This window comes from Trachymyrmex cornetzi, unplaced genomic scaffold (assembly GCF_001594075.2).
Source record: "Trachymyrmex cornetzi isolate Tcor2-1 unplaced genomic scaffold, Tcor1.1 scaffold117, whole genome shotgun sequence".
Taxonomy (NCBI): domain Eukaryota; kingdom Metazoa; phylum Arthropoda; class Insecta; order Hymenoptera; family Formicidae; genus Trachymyrmex; species Trachymyrmex cornetzi.
The window spans coordinates 1,539,600-1,560,425 of NW_017295730.1; the positions used below are offsets into that span (position 1 = coordinate 1,539,600).

Here is a 20,826-nt window from a genome sequence, read left to right on the forward strand (position 1 = left end):
ATGTCGTAGAAATCGGGCAACTTCTCCTATCGCCATTCTCGGCCCGGCAATGAAGAAACGAGATGCATTCGCTAGCACTCTGGCCGACGGCCATTAGATATCGTCCCGAGAGTTTTAGTTCTTCCCAGACGAGAGGAACTCAGAAAGTTCGGCGGGCCATGCGCTTATCCGGGCGAAAAGCCTGATATTTCGTGTAATTACTGTCGGAGTTTGCCCGAAGCTGTACGAGATTCGCCCGAATAATTTGCGAAATTATTCAGGAATGAGTCTCACATATTATTCCCTTTTTCATGAAATTTGGATATGTGTAATATTCTATATTATAATTTACGTTTATTAGATCATAAAAAGTGTTTTTTGACTAATTTTGCATTAATTTATTTTTTCATAATTATTTGATTCCTTTTTTTTTTTATAAAATTCAGATACACGTAATATTCCGAAATTTATATATTTATTACTTTATGTAAAAAATTTAATTAATTTAACATTTATTTTTTCATTAATATTTTTTATAAATCAGACTGGTTATTATGGATTTTCTATATAATTGTTCAATATATTGATCACATTAGATATGTTTAAATCAATTTAAATTAATTAATAACTTAAACCATGAAGTTTTTTAAGTTTTTTGCTAAAATATTAGGAAAAGGGGAAACAATTATGTTTCATCTTAAAATCTTAAAGTATTGTAACGAAACTAGGATCTGGGATTGTAAGACAATTGTAATTGGAATTAGATATTAATTTATCCTCCGTGCTTCTTAGAGATCTTACATCGCTATATCATAAATTCTGTCTATACCATAAATTATATTTAAAACAACATGCGTCCCATGATTTATTGTTCATGTAATCGCCGGAGTGTCGCGTAATACGGTAGTCCAGCCGGTCGCGGCGGGAGAAAGTCGATCTATTTCTCACATTTCGCAGATGCGAACCGACACGGGTGCTCCCAACTGTATTGTAAGGATCTCAGGAAGATTTCTTAAGACTTAAGACCGCGACGGGAATGAAAGTTCTACTGCCACCTGCCCCATTGGCCATTGATCTTTTCCGCGCCTGCGAGTCGGCGTAGCAAGTCGGATCACTCGGTGCGTGAGTATTCGACTCCGAACGCAATAAATAACTTGCACTCCGCCCTTCGTTAATTACCCGTTCTCGCTCGATTGCCGAAAGTGTTTTCGCACACCCGTTAAATGTAAGTTCTATCGGAATAATCGTAACACCGAGCGATAACTGTAGCACCCTATTTGTTTCCAACGATCAATATAAATTGTCAAATCAGTCAGACAGATAGCGATCATTAATTCCGTTGTTGGAAAAATGCCTGTCGCTATCATCTGAATGTCACGTTTATCACGATCGAAAAATAATATCGTCCAAAGTTATTTTTCAAAGTTATTTCAATCATTTTTTATCCATTGAGAGACTGCATAACGAGTTTAATTCTTGATGTATGACTCTTGTATCCAACTATGGAAACAATGAGTTAGATTTCCTCTGTGATGCGGTAGACAGATTTTAACAACGATTAACTTTTTTTGTATACAAAATTAATTTTTATATTTGTATTTATAATAAACACTTAGAAAGAACACCGTAATAATTATATGTAGAAAATTGAGTCCTGATGAAATGAATGAGTTTTCACATATAATATAATGTGTGAACAAAAGATGTCATAGATACAAAGTTCAATAATGGATAGTTTTTGAACTATGATATATCAAAGGTGCTTACAGAACACAAGTTTTACATCTTTGATACATAAGTAAAAAATTATCCATTATTGAATCTTGTGTCTATGACATCCTTTGTGTACATTATAAACAACATTATATGTAAAAATCATTTCATCAGGACTCAGTTCCATTAATATAGGATTATACACGAGTTTAGATCTGCCTCTATATGACATCTTTTGTTCACATTATCAACTACATTATTAACTACATTATAATATGAAAACCATTTCACCGGGACGTAATTTTCCATGTAATTACTACGGTTCTTTATATTCTTTTTACTGTTTAAAAACTTCTAGTTAAAAGTGAACGACTCAGAAGATTTGATCAATTAGAATTCTGGTTCATCTCAACTAGATATAATAGATTCAGTTATATAAAATTTTTTTATTTATCTATTTTCACTCAGAATTCTAATTAATACAATTAGACTCTTTTCCCGTTGTATGAATAATGAAAATAAACATTGCTCTCTGGTTTCTAAAACGAGAAATAAATGCGGTTTCCAATAACTGCATCCATTTAATGAATGATCCTTTATCATCTAATCGTTAAAATCGTTAACAAAGAAATTGAAAACAATTTATTCGTTTGTTTCTGAAAATTAACTCGTGCGAATGGTGTATCGATAATAATCGCAGGGGTAAGCTGTGGGTTAATCGAACCACGTCTTGCGTGTATTATTGCAGATTATCGCCGCATAATATCATGCGAGAAAATTACGCTGTTACCCCGTTACATTCATTCCGCGCTGAATAGACCTGGCAAGCAATTTCGCGAGGATTTGTATTCGTTATCGACATTAAATGCAAAACGGCGACTTGGTTCAGCGTAAAAGCGACCCCGGGAATCTAATTTGCAGTTACCCCCGTAACGTCCCTACGTCATAAATCGAGCGCGCGAGACCAAACAAAACGTCAGCTACGTGACGTCGACGTGTTTTTTAGACGAGCGACGTGTTTCCACCGAATTCCAGGATACGGTAAATTTTGCCAACGGCGACTTTGTCACGATGTATGTGTGTACGAGTAACAGACGTAGACAAGTGCATACAGTAAAGATGATGTTTTTAATTAAAAACTCGCCTTCGCCGAGTCGGACGCGAGTCGCGCGGGTACTGGCAAATTGGAGTCCTTCTCGACGGAAAAATATTTCCGAGATTATTCCACGGGCACAATCTGCATCTTTCCACTCGCTTTCTGACGTGTATCCGAGAGAACGTATTCCATTAAATTTCTCGCGCCGGCCTTTATCGTCGTCGTCGACTTTTGCTCCGACTTGAACTTAAGAGCGCGCGGAAAAATAACGTCAAAATTTTAAAAGCGCGAGAAACGCTCGAGTTGTACGTCGAAGAAATATTACTCTGAACATCGGACCCTCGATTGAGTCTGTAATACTGTCTGAGAGCGATAAGCGCGTGTCTGAAAATACACAGTTGCGCGCGAAATTGCTTTATTACATCTGGCTCGAATCCGATTTCGCACGCGTTTCATTTACACAAACGAAAATTGACCATTGATTCATTAAAATGAAAAATAACTTTATAATTTCAACGAACACAAAAATGTGAATATACTCTAAAAAAAAAAGTAAAAAGTTATTCTATACCCAGTTGTTGAATTTTTCCATTGGGAACATGTTGACGTTTTGCGTTTCGTAAAAAAATTTTATTATATTACTTTTATTTACGTAAGTGATATTTTTTCACGTATTTGTGTAAATACTATGGAAACCAACATTTTTTTTATAGCATTTTTCGTTTATTACGTTTGATCGGGATAATTTATCCTTTTCAGAAATGAGAGTTCGAAAAAATGAAACGTTAAAAAGCGAACTTGTGTTCTCTGAAAATCACTGAATTCTCGTAAGGAAAGTCTATTAACAACCATTAACGTAACCTCGTCTGAACCGGCAAAGAAACAGCGTTCTGCCTCGTCATATTTCGCGGCTAAAAGAGATCGATGTACCACGCGGTGCGTCTAAATGACGTTTATCGGCGTTTTCCTTCGTGGAAAAGAGAACCGGGACAAAGGGCGACTAATCGATCTTGCTTTCTGCCCGCGTGTTCCGTCATCTTTCATAAGCACGCTGTCCAAGATTTTCCATAAGCGTCAAAATATACACGTGCCAACCGAGCGGTGGATCGTCCGTCATAATCGATTCCCATCGTCGAGATAACGACGGACTATTTCATCCCCTTACCCCAGAATTTCGCAAGTCACGCCGAATCGCGGCGATCGCTCTTCGAATCTGCGGCCGCGTTAAACGCATGATCGAGACTTATCGATCATCCGATTGCGAACTTCTGATATATATATATGAGGAGATATCACAATTCCTCTCTTTTTCCCTCTTCTTGTAGAATTTTATTCCAAATCATTCGGAATAACATGTTCAACGTCTGTCGAGCGTTTTATTCGCTAGAAGAGCGGAAAGATATTTCTCTGAAAAATGGTCTTTCCGAATGTCATGTCATAATCGGTGATGGATTTTAGTCAAGAAGAAACTCTTCAAAAAATCTACGAGCTTTATCTATTAAAATATATATATTTAACTAAAAAAGTGGTATAAATATTACAAAAGTTTGTAACGTTACGAACTTCAAAATTCAAGCAGCAGGTTAAAAATGAATGACATTTATATATTAAAAAAAGAATTTTAAAGCTTAAAATCTTTACTTTCGAAAGGTTATTATGGCTTTCGAGTTTCTGTGAGTTTAATAATTTTTACATATAAAAAAAACTGGACAAAATGAGCAATTTTTTTCTCATTTTGTGAGCTTGTCATGTGCTCTAAAAAAACCTGCGAAAGTTTTCGACTTTCTAACATGAAAGCTTGAAGTTTTCCTTATAAAATCATTTTTTTATGTTCTTAAGATTTTTTGTTACCAAGTTATCACGGATTAAACAAAAGGAGTATTTTGATTTCGCTCACAACTCGATTAAAAATTATCGTACCACAATTAAAAAACAGATGTTTAAAGCTGAAACTTGTTCTATCGAATAGGTAATATAATTGCTAATTTTTTTTAAACCGTATAACATACAAATGAAGTAACGCCACGAACTTTTGTTTTGACAACAAATTAAAAAAAAATTTTTAGAATTAACTGAGCTTGTTATAAATATAAATTTATGTAGACACACGGGGAAAGAATGATTTTACCATATCATCTGAAAATTTAGTTAGACACAGATCTGAAAATAATTTTGTTGGATCATCAAAATAATTATGTAGAACGCTTAAGCATTAATAACAATGCTGTAAAAAGTTCACCCATCTATAATTATAATTCTTTACGTAAAAAATTTTTTATACTTAAAATACGTATATTTGAAAATATACAATAAAATTAAATATTTTTTCGTGATTAATATCGAATTGTTTGTTTTTCAGCAATAATGGTAAAATAAAAAAATAATAGAAAACATTTAACCTACTAGCAATTATAATAGTTTGAAAGTTCCATATTATTTTGACAGTCATAACAAAATGATTTTCAAATCTAAATAAATTTTCAAATACTTCAGCAAAACCGTTCTTCATGTATATTTATATTTTTGTGAATACATCGCTTCGTACCTTTTTCCATAAACAGACGAATCATTTGCATTGTCACGCAGATTTGACATAATGAAAATAAAATGTCTATACATTCGAGTGTAACATGCAAGCAGAGAATTCGTAGACGAATAGAGACAGTTATGTGTACGGTTTAGAGATTGTTCGACGCATAAAGGAAGAAACAATACTTCAGGGGTTGGTACCAGCCGGCTGTGCTCTGTCGGTGCTTTGTAGTTCGTCATTCACGTGAATTTCTATGCGCGTTGCGACATTGCGTTCGTAAGTGGACTCATGAAAGGTTGAATGCTTTCTATCTTTTCTTTTATTTCGCCGTTATTGCCGGATACCAAACAATTCAATCGGTATTAATCAAAAAAAAACATATAATTTTATTGTATGTCTTTAAATATGCATATGTCACGAATAAAAAATCTTTTGAGTAAAGTAGAAATAATTACGGATGAAGATAATGATTTTTTTTATCATAATATATTTATATCGTAATATATTTATTTAAGAAGGAACAAAATTTCCGATACAAAGATACAAGAATATAATTGATTGTAGGAGAGGTATATAGCCGTAAAAATAACGTCACAGTTTAATAGAAAATTGATAGACATTTCGAATGCACTTAAGAGTCGACAATTTGTTTGACGTTAAATTGAAGCTGTTGTTTGCTTTGAAATATCAAATGTTCGAGAGATAGGGAAAATAAATTGTTTTCAACTAACATAAATCCAACCTTATTGGACTCGGCGATAAGCACAATGGATAAAATTTAAGTTAAATTTATCGTCGCTCTAAAAATTTCGTAATAAACGATACCGCGATTTTTCTCACCCTTGCTTTTCGCGAATCATCTTCAGCGAAGGATATCACGTTCAAACATCAGTATGGACTCCGGTATAAGTACCGGAACGTTTGCGGGGCATTTTCGAGAATTCTCGCGAACGAAGATACATCACGTCGATGGGGAGCGACGAGGATATTTCGCCGACTTGCCAGCGAAGTTCGTCTGGCTAACGCGAGTTCGCGAATTCTCCAGGCCGGGGCGGCAATTTTTCATCGTTTCAAGTTTCGTCGACGTTTTTCATCGCCATCGGACGATCTTCTCCCCACTACACTTTCGTCGAGCTCTCTCGAGCTTCCTAAATCACGCGCGCAACACGACTCGCGATAAAAGACACGACTCCCGGGATTAGAGAGGCCAGTCAGGCACTCGCGATAAAAAAGTTTTAGCCAGAACTGTATTCATTGTCCAATGCAAGCCCGATGGGTTACCAACGTAAGTCGACAAGTCTTCTGTATATTGTTCCTAATTTATCTGTACGAGCGAAAAGTCGAGGTTGTAGCAACACTCATCTTTATAAAAAAGATGCTATATATATATATATAAAAGTGTTTCTTAAGTTTCTGTCCAGTATTTCAGAAGTTTATTTTTGAGATCATTTTATGAAAGCAGGTTCCATAAACATATGATCTCAATTCTTAACATTCTATATCTCCTTTCAGAAAAATATTGGACAGTACTTCCCTTACAGAAATCCACTTTAATACTGACCAATTTAACCTTTAAGTGGGTAGGTAGAATGACCACAGCACTCTAGGTATAGTTTTCTTTAAAACCTTGTTCTGAAAAAGGAAAATAAAAAGTATTTCTTAGATGGCCAGAAGTCTTAGACTTCACTATTTTTTCTTCTATCTTACAGAGGTATATAAAGGTATAATTAATGTAAATTTAATATAATGTACTAATAGATAAAAAAATATAACTATGAAATTAAAATTTTTTGAGAATTTTCTAAGGATCCCATCTACCGACTTGCGTAACTTTAAACCATCTACTTAAAGGTTAATATTGAAAAGTAGTGATTAATTACTTATCTGAGTATTGAAAGCACTGAATAACAGTGCTTTTAATATTCAAAATAAATAGTTAATTATCTTCTTTTAGTATTAAATTTCTAAAGGTTAAAAGGCATTCTATATATAATAAATGATTGACTGAGCAAGAATAAGACTTAAGGAATATTTTGGCCAGAAGAAATAAAATCTTCTATCCTTTCTCTCTCTCTCTCTCTCTCTCTCTCTCTCTCTCTCTATATATGTTTCCATTTCAGTGCATCTGATAAGAAAATTGTGGAAGACGCTCGCAAGACGCGGACTTTTATCCGAATTAGCGCCGTTACCTTCGCGCGGAAGCGCGTCGAGAGAAGATTTCAATTTTCCACTTGGGTTTGAAAAGGCGGCTGGAACACTTTCGCGAGCCGGTCGAGCACGTTTTATTAGCGTTCCTTGAGAGAAGACGAAGCGGATTTGCCTCTGCCCATCCGCCACTTTCTCTGGATAATCCAATAACAGTCGCAAATAAACAGCGTGGTGAGATAAATATAAATGGTAGCGTTTACATCTTAAAGTGATGTTATCGGATTTTCCAATACCGCAGAGATTATAATATTAATAGAATTTCAAGTATTCTTCTTTTAAATTGTATGGAATAATATATTTCGAGTTCCGATTTTAAATGAGACAAGATGTACACTAGAACTTTATTTATCGGTTCAATATTAATCAAAACTGTAACGTTCAGAAAATTAACTCTTTATACTACGGAAATAATTGGGTATGGCATATCCATTCCAATTCGATTGTTTATAACTTCCATAAAAATAAACTTATTGTAAAAAATTTTTTTTAATCGAAACGCCTGCAAAGAACAACAGTACCAACCAAACGTATGTATCTTTATTAATAAAAATGTTATAAAAAATAAGTAATGAAACAACATTAAAAAAGTATTGAAAAAAGTTGGGTATATCATACCCATCATGAAAAAAATTGTTATATCAACAGCATTATTTTAATTGAAAATAATTTTGTTAATTCAATAATACCGTTAACGAAACAAACACATATAATGCTCTTTTAATAAAATTTTATTCGTTTCATTAGTACTGTTATTATATATATAAATCCACAAGATTATTTTCAATTAAAATAATGCTCCTACATCATTTTTCTTCAGTACAGAGTGCTGAAGGGTTAGATTTAGAGATTAAATTTGAATTCATATATTTGTTCGTTTTATTTGGACTAATACAAGTGTACAAATATCTCCATACGTTTAAAGCGGTATTCACGCGACAGCATATTATATGACAGACAACGTACGAGTTATGTATAATTTACTAGAATTATTTCGTTTAATGTGTACACATATATACATATATACATATATATATACGCGGTATATATTCATATAATATTGATTGTAATATAGCAATTGGAGTGATAACAATTTAGTGACGAGTATACGGAATATCAGCTACCGAATTTCTCCGGATAAACGGAGTTCCACTACCACCTAACAAGCTCCGCGAGAGATCGTCGAAGATCTCGGAGGTGCAACTCGCAGGAACTTGTCGAAGGAAGGGATGAAGCAAAGTTGTAAGCGGGAGGGTATTCCACAGAACGTACGTTGGGGATATAACGTAGTTAAGCACCCACTATTTTTCTTTCACGATGCAACTTTGTGCACCGCGAAAATTCGCCGATCGTTCTCCAGAAAGAGAATATGAAGTCTACATGTTTGACTTTCTTTGTAGAATTTATTATTTATTTAATATTGGTATTTTATTTTATTTTAATTCAGAATTTAAAATGTGATACACACTGAAAAAAAGTTTACTAAATCTTAGTACATCTCTTAATACATTTCTTTGAATAGTACTTTAGTAGAACAAGTAAACATAAACTTACAGTAAATAAATATTTACGCAATAATAAATGATAGTTAAATTAAATTTTTAAAAATGGTTTTTGTATCAAATATTTACATTTAGACATTTAGTAAATATTTATTTTAAAATATTCCAACAAATATTTATTAAAATTTAGTTTTTTTACAATGTTGATGTTAAAAATGCATCTGATGCATAGATTTTAATTACATGAATAATATTTTTAATCATAATAATACACCTGTCAGTCGCATATGTTCAATTCAGCAAAATCTGTGTCGTACCATAATTTTAAATCTATTGCTATTAAAACTGAAGTACGTAAATATATGTAAGCGCATATTTTTACTCCAACGTAATATGGCACCCGTTCCATAATTTCTCAGCGAAAACTTTCGCCAAATTGACATATTTATCAACGCCATGAAAAAAAGAAGAGCGCAAGTTATGTGATTTTTCCAACACTGAGTTACCAACGTTAAATTCTTACTTCCACAACGTCGAGTTCACGCTCGTTAAATTGTAATATTATTTCGTCATCGAATAAATATATCTCGCAATTGTTGCAAGATGTTTGTTCTCACCGCAAACCCGCGGCGAACAAAGGGTGTCGCTCTTTATAAGAGCGTAAAGTCGAGTGACTTCGAATACGGTGGCAATAAAAGGTGACGCGATAAAGCCGAGATGGCAAAGGTGGAGGTTTAACTCCCCAGTAAAAATGCGCCGCGCTCTATTTTCCTTTGAATCGCGCGGATTTCGCGATTTCCGACACGGCGTTGCGCGTCCCGCCGCGAAATCCCCACGACGATAAAACTGTCGAAACTTAAGCACAATATCACCGCAGCCGTTTGACTTACGATTGCGACTCTATTGCGACCCGCGGCTTATCCGACGCGATTCCGGGTCGCGGTAAACGTTCTTTCCGCGTGCGATACGAAAATCTCGTTGCGTCGCTCCGCGACACGTCGCACGATTCCGACGCGATTTCTGGATAAACCGGAAAGTAAATATAAATACACGCCAATTGTACAGATATTGAATGAATAATGCTCGTTAATACTTAATACAACTCTCACTTTGCACATTACTACAATATATGAATTCATTAATTATTAATACGCACGAAATATTTATTGAGTAATTATTAATAAAGTCAGTGCCTCCAGCACGCTCAATTTATTCCAATGAATTCACACAAATTCTACGCTTTTTAAATGTAATAACGCAGAATTACATGTATTTAAAAATATCATATATTATGTCGTACGTAATTAGCTTCATTAAAGTATGAATAAAAAAAAGAGTCTAGTGTTTAATTCGAATATAAATTTGAAGTTTTAACTTACATGTTCAGCGAATTCGAGAAAACGCAATTTGGTTTGGAAGGATTTTTTTCTAACTAATTTAGTAATTTGTGTAACGCATGTTTCTTTACAAGTAAGATCGTATCATCGGAAAAATATAAATTGAAAGTAAAAAAGCGCGTGTTTTTTAAATACTTATATTTTTATAAATTGCTTTTTCTCCTCGACGCGATTTAAAGAACCGATTGCATTTCTCGTCGCTAAAGCTGTGGAAAATTAAATGAGACGCAATAATACTCGCAAACCCCGAGACGTATCGTTCGCATTTTATTTCAGAGGAAATTTCGTATCTCGCGTTTTAATATTACTAATACATATATCATTTATTTATACATTACTTATACGTATATTAAGGCTCTTAAAGTGCTCGAAAAATTCTGTAAAAATTCACACATGTTTTTTAAGGTCTCTAAATTATCCTGCTATGCAAACATTGGAAAAAAATGTTTAGAAAAATTATGTAAATTACTTTCTGCACCAGAAAAAGAAAATAATTCATTTTTTATATAAAAATTGTAACTTTGAAGAAAAAAGCAGATTTTGATTTTATTAAAGTACAAAAATGATCATTTTTAATGGACACGAAAGACCCAGTTTGTGGTTCGAGGGTTATTTATACATTATTATCTTTCTTCCTTTTGTTGAAAGAAATCAGAAGCTTACTTTGCAATTTAATTGTCAACTCGGCACTTAACATATATTATGCTAATCGCGTTCTAATTTTGTCTCGAAAAAAAAGACAAAATAATTAAATTTCAGCTAAATCTAGTTAATACTCGCGACTTAAAAGGACATATAGTAATACTTTACAAGACGATTTCATTGTAAGAAAAACGATCGGTCAAGGATCGTTTCCACGGTAAGCAGTTTAAGTTGAAACCGCACAAAACGCGAAGAAATTTCGGTATCCTCGCTCGCGAAATCCGTAGCTTTATTACGCGAACCTGGCACTGGCGGAATATTCACCGCGCGCATTCCCCGTTTCTCTTCTGGCGGAAACGTTTATTTTTGTTAGAAATTCAACGCGAGTGCGCGCGTACATTCTCACCGTGGAGGGTACAGTATTTTTGTTCTCTCCCTGTATATATACGAGGGGAGAAAGATACTGCATCGAGTGGTGCGGCGGCTCTCGAGTGAATTTACCGCGCCCGCGATACTGTTAAAGGCAACGCCATTAGACGTACGTACGTACGTAGCAGCGACGGTAACAGACGTATCGCGAAACGTACGTACGTATCGCGGTGGCAATAGCAGTCAGACAGTCAGTAAATATGGACCGAAGTAGATACTATTAAATCCAGACGCGATACAGCCCGCCGGCCGGTTGCTGCTAGTGTTACTACTGCTGCTGTTGCTGCTGTTGCTGCTGTTGGCCCGTACTTCGAATCGTTCGTCTTAAATTGCTCCCATTAAACGCACGTACGCGCACGTAAATCCTCACGGTGTCGGCTACCGCCGCGATTCGATTATTCGTCCTATAATTCGGCTCGCCGCTCGGTCTGGCACCGATGTGCATTACACTGCTGCTGCGTGTTTGTTCATTATGTTTCATTGTCGTGACGTTGATCGATCTATCGCCGTGAGATTGCACGGAGCGTTTGGGAAAGTCGCATGTGGGTAGAAATCACGTGAAGCATTTCGTTAAATTAATTTTAAATGAAAATCGTCGAAAAAAGGTCAGGTAATTATATCGCAAGTTTTTGTGCGTAAAGTTTGTGAATAATATAAATAAATTATATATCGTTGGAGAATTATTAACACTCTACCGATCAGTAAACCATGATCGATATTTTGATTCTGGTAAAGAAATTTTAATCTATAAAAAATAAGTAAAATACCATTCGACTTCTATAAAGTAAAACTTGTTGAAGCTTTCATGAGTACACAGGAATTTTGTCAGATTCTTATATGCAGTCTGGAATAATATTAAAATTTGCACTGAAGTTCAAAAGTTGTTGATGGAAAATGTAAAATTCCACATGGTCGACGGAGGGTTAATAAAATGAAATATATGTATATTTCTGAGGAAAACTTAAAAAAGGGTATGAATAATTTAGAACAAAAAAAAGTATTTTATTTTTTAAGAAATTACATATCTAAATGAGAAGAGAGAGTTTTTGAAAATATATTACCGAATTTAGAGAGAGGATTGATACGGTGATGTACTTGCACATACTTGTGCGTGAACATTTTCCCCTCAACTTCAATAAAGCTGTATTTTAATGAGAAATTTAATTAAGAAACTAATTAAGTAGTTAACTTAAAATTAAATGACTCGATAAAATTAAAATGAGGATAAATAAAAAAAAAATCAGACCTCAATTATTTTTTAATAAATAGAACCATTAATCACGATTTCAATTTGACAAAAATATTTAATTCTGAAAATTTAGGCTTTTGCAATATCTTTGATGTATCGTTGTTTTCTTGAACTACCCCTTTAAGAAAGATTAATGTCAGGATGAAAAATCTGTTCCAAGTTATTCCGAAAGTTTTGTCCGCAAAAAGAAAAGACTAAACTTTTTCGTGATTCCGTTCTCATTTCGAATCGCATTTCATTCAAAGTTTCTTGTCATTGTTATGAGAATGGTCGTGTTCTTTGTTATAAGATTGATAGACGATGATAAGAACCGAGACAAAAATTGCCGTCAGATATTTTTACATCTCTCGCTTTTACTTAAAGACAAAATCCTGTTTGTGATCCGATTCGACAAACCTACCATCAGTTTTAAATGATTACTGCCTCATCAGCTGATTCAATTAAATCTTTCTTCTCTCTCTCTCTCTCATCTAATTTGATAAGTTCTCATTTCTCGTATCAAATCAAACTTAAATTGTTCGGTATGAAATATTATAAGTATATCTTTACGAGCAGCAACAAAATTAAATAAACTATTATAACAAAAATTATACAAAAGAAGAGTAAACGTATTAAATTTGTTTATTTTTAAATTTCTTTTATTTAAAAGTTCTTGTTACAAAAAATTCTTATATTTTATCTTGTTTTAAGATTGTATTACATAAAAATGAGAGAGTAACACCGAGAGTTTAGAAAAAATATGTACATATAGATAGGTGACATTCTTTATAATTTATATATCATGAATATTTATTATAAAGTTTTAAACTTTAAATTATTAAAGTTTTAGTTCATTTTTCTATATGCGTCGAAACTTTCGTCTGCGATATACGCTATGCTGGAAAAGATCGAGAAGAAAGTTTTTCTCATTTTCTCGTTCACGATACAATCCAACTGATCGACAACATTGCGCTTTGTGCTTCAGGGAACCCAACTGCAAACTGAGATCTCTGAACGTGTCCAAATGTCTTCTGGGCGGTTTAGATGCCGGCTGTTTAGGCGAGACCGTAAGGAAGGCCCGCAATTTGGATGCTTTGAGGGCCGCTGGAGCGTCGAGACCAGCCGATGTAATGCCCCTGGTGTTGGCTTTGACAGAAGCACCCTGTTTACAATTACTAGACTTGTCTAGTCCCCGACTGGCCCTAGACGATCATCCTTCAAGGCTGTTATGTCATGCTCTGGCAAGGAACACGACCCTTAAGCTGCTCAGTCTGGAGGGCTGGACTTTCCGGATAGAGGTAAGCGAGGTCTTGTTATTATTCATGTGGCTTGTTAGTTACGCCTTAATTCGCCACGAACATAGTGAAAGAAAATAAGTAAACAAAAGATGGTAAAATGAATTTATCAAATTCTTATAAAGCGGCAAGAGACTTAAATTTTGCGTTGTTTAAACTTACTTTTGGAATCTTCAAATGATAAATATTAACAATGATAAATAAATTCCTAGGAAAAGAAATTCTAAATATATCTAAGAAATAAAATGGATTAATAAAAATTAGCGCTGTAAGGTTTGTAAGTCCTGTGCAATTAATCAATAATAAAAAGCACTTTATCCGAATCGAAAATATATTAAAAATATGATTTTAGCTAACTTTTTAATCACCTTCAGTAAATGCTAATTATAAAGAAAATAACAATTAAGATGTATTTAGAAAGATTACGGTGTGCTTTTAGCAGTGGTCCTTATGAAGTGATCAATCATTTTTCCAATTCTTATTTCTAAAATCATCGAGTTAATTTTATAAAATCATTGAGTTAAGATATATTGATAAAATTAAAAATATATGATAAAAATTTAATAATCATATTCTTTACGTTTAATTTACGTCAACATATTTAAATCAAAGAATAACAATTTTTTAATTAGCTAAGTTCTTCCAGTATTGTTGTAATAAACAGTAAAATTCATTTCTTAACAATTAAACTTCCTGCACTTTACAGAGAGTAATTTCCATGTAAAATTCGTTATTACATCCCGTAGTAGAATAAACATCATGTAGAGAGAATAGGCGACGAGAAGCCTAACTCCGTCGTCTAACGTCATTTATTTTCGTATTTTCGCGTGCGAGGGAGATCAGAGCCTGCAAAGGTGAGATCGCGGGTGGCGAGATAAGGATAAATTAGAAGAAGCGGAAATTATTTGCTCTTCCGTGCAGGCGTGCAATACGGAAAAGTGCGAGACGGTAATGTTCCGCCTCCGCAACCGCGGAAACTCACAATAGCACGACTGAGAACGGAGAAAGAACCGAACATCCAACTAATAGTCTCGATAACAATGTCGGAAAAATTCCCGTTCGTGCTATTGAAGACTTTCGTTCTCAGAATCCTATACATAGGTTGGCAGTACAAGAAGTCGCTAATTGAGCATCTTTTCTGAAAAGATCGACGGCATGCTGAGGTAAAAAAATATTCAAAGAAAAATGCAAAATTTAGCTGTAAAATATTTGTATGTAAAATCTATAGACCTAAGATTTATAGATCTAAAAAAAAAACAGATATAAAATGTAGATGTATAACATGAATAATCGTTTAGTTAAGTTTAGTACGCTGAAAAAAATTTACTAAATTTTAATAAATATTTATTTGATGTACTAACAATAACCCACTAAGCAAGAAACATTTCAGTAATGTTCTGAAACATTTCAATAACGTTACAACGTTATTGCAACCTTACTAAAATGTTTCAAAACGTTTCTTATTTACTGGGAAGTGTTTACTAAATATAAATCTGGAGACACTGGTAGTGTCTCGGCGCTAAGCTGCGCGAAGCGACATGTATATTACTTGGTACAGAATCATTAATTTAGCCATCGTTTTTTTATTGAGTAAATATAATATTTACAGTAAATAAATATTTAGTTAGTACTATTGAAAGTAATATGTATTACAAGGTTTTGTAAATTTTTTTTTAGTAGAACATTTATTTTAAAAGGTATAGTTTATGACGTCATTATTTCAGTCGACACCGACAGTGAATTATCAAGATTAGTGTCAAAGCGGCCATAATTAGTATTAATTAATTGCAATATTCGCTCATTGTATTCATTAGCCATTTCACCACGCGATGCAAAATTGCATTTAAATTATCTATATTATATATATATATATATATATATATATAAACCATGATAAATATATTTTCTAATTGTAAGTATGATCTTTTCACAACTCAAAAAAATGTGTGATATCATGATATTTCTTCCATGCGAATTTAAATATAAAAAGTTTATCCTTACGAAAGAAAAAAAAAAGAAAAGAAAAAGAGAGAAGAGAGAGAGAGAGAATTATAAACTGTGTATGAGTGATTCTTATGAACTATCTATGCTTGCTACTTGGCAGAAATGTATTACTGTATCTTTAGAGAAAATTTCCCTACTGTAATATCGTATGTTGATATCATTCGGCTCGTATTGAGTGTCCTTCATTCCACTAGCGATAACATAAGTGGCGATATTCTCAAACCATTAACCGATAATCGACGATGAAAATGAAGACATCGCGCGATGTTCTGATCCAGCGAGTACATCCGACGTCGCAATCTTCGCGTTCGATAAACGCCCTTACGAGCGGCGTTTATCCTCGTGCTCCCGCCTTCGTAGCAACGATAATAATTAATATTTACCGGGACCAAGCGAGGAACGGCATTAAATAACGTCAGATTAACATGAACATGGAACGTCAATGTCGTAGCAACGTGATGCTAACCGTCGCGTTCGCAACTGTGACTCGCTTGATACGCAATATTCTAATACGAATTCACGTAAATTTCATGAGAAACAATCTCTAAAGCTTAACAGTCGTTGTATAACGCGAATTGCTTCACCGAGAAAATTGTAAAGTAATATGCGCTAGAATTCTAGTAAAATGAAATTAGGTCCATATAAGGATAGACACTCACTTGTGTCAAATTTACTTTTCTGATAAATGAGCGATCGTCGTATAGTCAAATTATAAAACACTTTTTACATTTCGTAAAGTAAATTTTGGAACTTGATTATGCTTACAGTCTTTAAAATAGAATGATTTATTTTACAGTAAGGTAATAATTATTTGAATAGATTTACTATAATTATGATGTATTTTTTGTCTTATATCTCCGATATTTTTACTTTCAGTAAGTAGAGTTTGTCATAAGTTTGCAAAAATAGTCAGAATATTTTTAGGTAAAATTTACTCAACTATTTTTCCTTGTGTTCATATTAAGATCGTTGGATGTCTTTAATTTTAATATAATCGACAAAAAATATGAGAGAAATATTTGTGTGTGTTTGCTGATAATATAATTATTTTAAAAACAAGCCTTTTAAAATATTTTAGCACACGGAAAAAAAAAATTTAGTCAATTTTGATAAATATTTAGTTCAATACTGCCAACTAAACATTTATTTACAATAAATAAATATTTGTTCAGTAAAAAAAATGATTGTTGAATCAAATTAACATTTCTTGTATCAAATAAGTATATCGTTATATTTAATAAATATTTAGTTGGCAGTATTCAACTAAGTATTTATTAAAATTGATTATATTTTTTTTAGTGCAGCAATCACACACTTATGTTATATTCAAATAGACAAATTAAGTTTGTCTTTTAATTTATAAACAATATTTATAGAATATATAATTCGTTTAATTTATTGCGATCTCCTAAAGATGCTTTTGATCAAAGCACCTTTATGTCCAAACTTTGTAAAAGACGAATTGCTTTCCGTTGTAGTTGCGTCCAAGTATCTCGCGGAATCTATAAAGGGATGTAGCAGGAATCGTTCTCATTGGAAACTGCAATATCGTTTCGATACGAAGTTCTCTAGTTAGATTCACGAGTCAATATTGTTTCCATTTCGTTAAGCTTTGAGACGTCGGGAAGAGCTGGGTAAATGAAAAGAGAAGCGAAAGAAAGAGAAATAGATAGATAGATAGATAGATAGAAACAGATAGAGGAAGAGAGAGGGAGAGAGAGAGAGGGGGGGGGGAGAGGAGAGAGGGGAGAAAGATAGCACGCTTCAGAATCTACAGGGAGAAGTCGGATCCGCGGTATGCGTTCGGAATCTGCAAGGCTGCACTCTCGGGGTGTACCCTCGAGCTTTCGAAGAAGTTATCGAACGCTTCGAGAAATCGACGAAAGAAATCAATAAAGGTGGCCTTTGGTCCACCAATAGTAACTTCGTATCTCGCAGCAAAAGAGAATCGACAGGAATTCTGCGGTTTTCCATCGAGTGTCTGATCTGTCTGCTCTTTCGAACCCGGAAATTGCCCGGGTAAAACATTTTTATAGCTTTTAACGTAGTAAACTAACTTTTTTAAACTTCACTGTCGTGAAAGATCAAAGTAGCGCAGCATGTCATGACCACGAAACCCCGAAGAACTTTGTGAGTTACGCTTAGATGTCTATCGCACGTGAGAAATTCTGAATTTGTAGCTAACACACGAGCTATCTCTTAGTTACATTAATAATAATTAATAAATATTAATTTAATATTTCATAACTTAATATACAATATATATTTTTAGAAAAAAGCCACGATATAAATAAACGCAAGAATCCTCTTTCAAGAAATTTTTTCTTTATTTTGTAAATCGAGATTATATTTAAGATTGAAAGATAATTATGTATGAAAAGAACAATTTTTGCATGCCTAAATAATTCGAGAGAAAATGTATTTTTCTTTCTCGTAAAGGATTAAAAACTTGAGGAACTCTAAGTAACAACATTTATCGCGCAAGACCTCGCGAGACAGCGTATATTTATCGCTATTTATTTACCTGGCAAATATTGTTTACAAGCCCGGCGAGCTTCTGGCCGCAATTAAAGACTTTCAAAGTACATGCTAACGAGCGCGGTTGCTTCCGTCCCTCGTGCGACGCAACAACTTCGTGCGTTTAATCGCTCGACATTTAATCACATTCATAATGGCAAAATTTTGAAGTGTACACTCCATACCTTATAGAGCGGCTAAAGATGCTGGAAACGTCGGAGAGACCGTTTTCAATTTTAACTTAAGGTATATTTCGCTATATATACCAAACGCGTGCAATGGTTTATGAAACAAATTCCCGTTACGATCCTCTTTATCATGATATTAAATATAAAATATTAATCATTTTTTATCGAGATAAAAAGCGCTTTGTATTAAGGGCGTATTTTATGAACATAACGTTATACAGAACTATGGAAATTTTCTTAAAATCTCATACAACATCCAAAACATAGAATTTCTCTAAATTGTAATTTTTATTAGAAGAGAATAATTGATTTTTATTAAACAATTTATTACCGTGGTCCTTTTTCTCTCATTTCTGGCGATAATATGGTAGAACGAATACAAGCCAATTTTGCGCCTCATATTACATATACGGTAGCCTTTTTAGTCATTGCTCGTATTCGTCCTTTTCGTCGCGTTTCCTCTGGAATTGCTTGGCGACGAGCCATTATCTCATCAAGATACAAGTAGCGAGACAAAGACGATTTTGCTTATAAACGACTTGAAATTAGGATCGAAGGAACGGTGGAACGAAGAAGGGTGAAAGAAGAAGGACGCAGCCGCGAATAATCCCAACAGTCGCACACTCCGCGAGTGGATAATTAATTATCGGCGATTCCGGTTCGCGCTAAGAGAAGCGTGGAATAAGGGTGGCGGCGGTGGGCGCGCGCGCGAAGGGTGGCCTCCGGGATGGCTCGAGTATTGTTTAGACGCTCACTAATTACGGAACAGTCAGCCCAGGAAACTCGACCCGCCAAACGGAAGCGGGGCGGCACTGGAGATACCTTCAATTTATTTTGCTCTTACGCGACCTGGACCCCATTGTCTTTGCTCGTTTATTAACGGTGATGCCACTCCGCGGTCTGTTCGCGAGGGCGGATCTTTAAAAGCGTGTTTTTCACTATGGGACTTGAAAAGGTATTTGCGCATCCGTTTCTGCAGTCTACGGTTTCAGACAAATGTACAGTTTATAAGCTTCACCTACTTTTCGCCAATTTTGATCCCGACGTTCTTTCCATTTTATTTAAACAATTTTATGTTTCATATATTTTATTTACTGATCTGATATTTTTATTTTAATTTGAAAGGAAGAGAGATTAATATTTCAGAAATATTTCTTCTCATGAAACAAATTTCTATTACAAATTCTCTTTATCGTGATATTAAATATGAAATATTAATCATTTTTTATTGGGATAAAAAATTGCTTTGTGTTAAGGGCGCGAAATTTTTTTATCAACATAATGCTATATTATTCATATAATGTTAAGAATAACTATATTTCGTAATAACGAGAAGAAAATTAACTAGCTCGTATTGATAGTATATATGCAAGATTTATTCTGAAGATTTCCGTCGAGGGAAGACGCGAGATATGAACACTCTGCCTGCTATGCAAAGATATTATTCAAATCCAAGCGTAGAACACAATTCTCCCGCGGGATTCTTTCAAGCCTTCTTCTTCGTGATAGCTTATTATTCCGTCGATGCCCGTGATTTTTTCGTTCATCCGGATTTGATAACGGGATCATCGCGAAAATGATCTCTGTTGACATAGGATTTTTATAAAATTGCCAGTTAATCATAGCTTTGCATCTCCTTGAAATAAGTACTTCGCACTTATGTATTCCACTGTATTTCGATAAAGAATTTTTTGTGTTTTTTCAACTAAATGTTTAAACTATTAATAATTTTTTAACTCTATATTGTATAAAAACAAAAAGATTTTGTCAACTAGTTGTGTTTGAATTAAATATTAAAATTATTATTCACGAAAATTCAAATAAACTTCATCTCTCTCTCTTCTCGAAATATTAATTAGAGATTTAATATTTCTTGTCGAAATATTTATTATTGGTATTGTGAAAATAAAAGCCTCTACGTTTAACGAGAAGTAACGAGAAGTTACGATGTCGAGAGTTTAAAGTTGCGACGTACAGCTATTCAAATGCAGCATTGCGTGCACGACTTTCTGTTATAATATATCAGTCGCATTACTTGTTGCAGCTCACGTTTGCGACCTAATTATTACACGCAACTGTTTTATGTGCAGCGCGAGATAAT

At 34.0% G+C, this 20,826-nt stretch overlaps 1 protein-coding gene across 2 annotated transcripts in view; it reads left to right on the plus strand.

Annotated features, from left to right (window-relative positions):
- Positions 1-20,826, plus strand: part of LOC108765743 (uncharacterized) — a 150,704-nt gene that overhangs the window by 107,482 nt on the left and 22,396 nt on the right. For both annotated transcript variants that reach the window (XM_018514588.1, XM_018514596.1), the window contains exon 9: positions 13,707-14,019. In XM_018514588.1, coding sequence (XP_018370090.1) covers positions 13,707-14,019 — 313 coding nt within the window. The remainder of the gene's footprint in view (positions 1-13,706; positions 14,020-20,826) is intronic.